This window comes from Platalea leucorodia (genome assembly GCF_965183815.1).
Source record: "Platalea leucorodia genome assembly, chromosome: Z".
Lineage (NCBI taxonomy): Eukaryota > Metazoa > Chordata > Aves > Pelecaniformes > Threskiornithidae > Platalea > Platalea leucorodia.
In genome coordinates this window covers 29,608,891-29,612,791 of record NC_138858.1, presented here as the reverse complement: position 1 = coordinate 29,612,791, position 3,901 = coordinate 29,608,891, and the positions used below count along the sequence as shown (strand labels likewise).

Below are 3,901 nucleotides of genomic sequence, written 5' to 3'. Positions count from 1 at the left end.
CTCCTGGCTAATCAGTCTCATCTGCTGTGATTGATCCCTGCACCAATACTTGTGCAGTGCCTGCAGCCTTCAAGATCCAGGACCCTGGAGTAAAGAAGCAAGGGATTTCAGGATGCAGATATGGTAGTGCTAGGAGATAAGACTGTAGCAAGGACACTTGGCATAGGAGATCCTCACTTCAGCTGTTTTGGAAATAATGTGCAGTGTTCCTCTGGCTTTTACTGTTCTTGTCTGTGCTGTGCTGCTTCTCAGTCACTTGAAAAATCTTTATATGCTGATGGCATCTCCTATCAGCTTCTATCTTTTTCAGGGACCCTTTGTTTAGCCTGTGATTGTTTTAATACATTTCTCTTCCTCAACTTGTCTTGAATTGATTTTCCTTTCTTTGTAGTTTCTCCACCCCATTTTATTCTGCTTTTCTTTCTCCTTACATCAGCTGAAGATTTATAGGTCCTTCCCATAAAGGATGAAATTCTTTGGAAGAAAAAGCTGATGCGATTGTCACTTCCTTGGCCTTAGCCATTGTTACCATCACCACCATGCCTTGCATTTCTGATGTATATGTAGGCATAATGCAAAAGTTGTTGTCCTAGGGTATGTAGGGATCTGGAAAGTGTGATAACATTTCTGTCTCACTGGTTCTGCAACAAAAAGCAAAACTCCACCTACAGGCAGTGCTGCAGGTCTAAATCTGAGTGAACGTCCATGAAGTTTTTCTTGTCATCTGGAATTATAGATGACAGTGGCCTGGATGCAAATTTGCCTCAGTGATATTGTGAAAGGAAGGAAATATGTAACTGAGGAAGGAGGAAGGATGAGTCCAAGCCTGTCGTCTTTCTGATACTTGTTCCCTAAGCACGAGGCCTCTTGTGCCACAAACAGGATACAGGACCCCTCTTTTAGTTCCCACAGGCTCGATTAGGCTGCAGTGGAAGCAGCTGCTTTTAGAGACAGCTCAGAGGAATGAGTTAGAGAAGATTTTTCCTCCTGCGATTGCTAGTTCCTTTCGAGAAGCTATGGGCACAACCAGGGTTGTCTGTTTAGCAGCTAGGAAGTGTATTGTGTGATTGTATTGTGTACTTATCCTGAATCATGGACACCTTGTATCATATAAGCAAATACATGGCATTTGTTTTAAATACAAAATTTATTCATGAATTCAATAGTAAAATACCAGCTACTAGTACCCCAAAATAAAACAAGTAACTTGAAAGGCATATGATACAAAAATAATCAGTTACAACAACTAATTTACAAACTCCAAACAAAAGCTAGTTAATAGGTTTCCCAAGTCAGCTAATGTTACAAAACCACAAATGAGGACTTTCAGCCAAAACTCCTTATGAGGCACAAGACATTTAACATTGATAACAGCATGGTGCCTCATTTATCTTGCAGCATAAGAAACTCCTATTGCCAATGATGTTGACTTTTATAAGATACAGCCTGATCGTTTCTGTCTCTATGGAGTTTCATTCTGCTTTGAAATACTGAGCACCTTTGTATATATCCCCACCAACTCCACTCAAACACAGCAATGGTCAATACTTTTCCTGGGCAGTTTCACCCTAAGTGGTGTACTATTAGGGATCACTGACACACGTCTTTTTCTGCACTTCACAGATGCAGGATTTCAGCCACTGCCTGTCTCACATGTTCTGACAGGCGTTGCTCTTTCTGAGGTCCCCTGGTAGTCTGTAACCCGTTGGTAACTCTTTTCTTGTGCGGATGGATGAGAATTTGACTCCCCTCCAGCGTTTGAGCCTTGGTCAGCTGTTTGCTGTTGCCATAGCTGCTGCACAGATATTTCATACAGTGGTGGCTGTTCCTGTTCATTAGTTTCACTGACGAACTCTGCGCTGCTTTCGCTATACGGAGGTGGAGGGATATCGATGACTTCTTGCTGTTTCAGTGTGAATGCAACTGGCAGTGGGAAGGTCTGTTTTTCAGGATCTGTGCTCTGTTCATAGGAGGGGGGATAGAAGTCAGGCCTGAAAAAAGCAAGCCAAAAAGAAACATATATCATGGTGAAATGTGATTTATCTCAGAGAGCTTGGTTAGATGTTTTGTCTGTTATGTTTCCAAAGTTTAGATGAGGTTTAAACTGTAAATGGAAACCTAAGTAGGTTCAGATCAATGGAATATATTAATATAAAACAGCTGGCATAGCTGGGATCATTACCTGTGTCTTTCTGCAAAATGTTTTATTAAAACACAGCGTTCTAAAAAGACGAGCCTTCCCCATGAGAGTTCTCACCCATGCCATAAAAACACCCACGCTTGTGAGCATTTCAACAAGTGCCCAAGAAAAGTTTGATTTGGAAGAAGAAAGAGATAACTGTCTGAAGTAGGTTAAATTAGTGAGTTATTTATTATTACAATAATCATTGTTTTCCACAGTTTTAAAATACATTTTGCATGTTTCTGCTTATCTAACCAAAATTTGCTGGACGTTGTTTTTATAGTGCTTTCAGAGCACCCATTGTTGGTATTTCTGGTGCGGTTTCCACAACAGTCCAGGAAGAGTAATTTGTATCCAGTGACCCTGTTAAAGACTTTTGTCAGGCCTACTGCCAAGCAGTTTAAGAAACGCTCTCAAAGCATTCTGACTTTGCTCAGAAATGGCGGGGACAATTACACTTTGGCAGGCACCATATAGGGAGCTGAAGCTCCCTGCCTACCTCATTGGTAACAAGTAATCTAAGAACATATCCCACAGCAGCACATCTGGAATTGTCTGTTGAGATGGAACTAATGATGCTCCTGCAGGAGCTCCATGAAGTCAGCATAGCTGCGCCTGCTCCCTCCATGCACGGCTTTGGACCACCCTGTACAACCTGCTGTTTCCTGTAGTATACCTTACCTTATGTATTGTTTGCACAAATTACTGTTTGCACATTGCTGCTTGCTCTAGCAAATCAAATTTCAGACTACAGATCTCTGCACAGTAATATAATAAAGCTACTACGTATTTTTTATATTGTAAAAAACTTGTATTGCTTCTTTCTTCTCGCAGTATGTTTACAAAACAGCATCCCTCCCTCCCAATTCATCAGCAGCTGTACTGCAACACATACCTGTCTATGGTGCTGATATGTAGGTCTCTATGGCTGGGATTTCGAATGAAGATGCTGCTGAAGCCCCTGTATTTCAAGACTTCATGGTAAGTGCTCCAGAAAATGCCAGTCACAAGGAGAAAGAACCCCAAAGCTAACAGGCAATAAACCACCAGCTCATTATTTCCACATCTGCATGTGGAGGAACTTGTGGAAACGCAAAGGACTCCCAGACAAGTAATGGCGAAACCAAGTAAGAGCACAAAAAGACGAATGAAGGTAAAAACACCTTTTGGCATCTTTCCTAGCAGACACAGCACTTGGTTCCTGTGTGCTGGTTGTTTGCTGGCTCACTCAGATGTGCTTCTCATCTTCATGGACTGGTATTTTATACACATCAGGATCAACCGGCCTTTGGACAATTAAGAGAAACAGGCAGTTTTAAGATACTCATTAACTCTTCGAGATACTCATAATCTCTTTTGAGATTAATTTGTAATCTTAAACAACTTTAAGGAAGGAAACAGAAACTTCCTGCACCATCCCTTTGTCGCTGTAATCTCTGGGGTGCATACTGAAGTGCTGCATTCATTGCATGTTACAATTTGCAATGATTTACACATTTTGTTAGTTTATGAATGAAAGCTGTATTTGTTTGTCTTAAAAAACCCACAACAAACAACAAAAACACTGTTCATAACTCCTTGTTAAAAGTTTGAAGGGAAAATATACTTCTTTCTTAATCACGCATTTTTATCTTTCACTGGATTTTGGTCTCCTGTCTTTAACACATTATTCAACTGCCTTGATATTTTTAATAGGCCTTTGAAAATGGATAAATTTCT

The 3,901-nt window shown here is 40.7% G+C and overlaps 1 protein-coding gene across 1 annotated transcript; it reads right to left on the bottom strand.

Moving 5' to 3' along the window:
• Window positions 1-1,633: 1,633 nt before the first annotated feature.
• Window positions 1,634-3,427, bottom strand: TMEM252 (transmembrane protein 252; the record flags this gene model as incomplete). The annotated part of the gene is given in 3 exon segments (XM_082335614.1): window positions 1,634-1,991; window positions 3,078-3,406; window positions 3,410-3,427. Coding segments are annotated over 3 exon segments (705 nt in total).
• Between the last annotated feature and the right edge of the window lie 474 nt (window positions 3,428-3,901).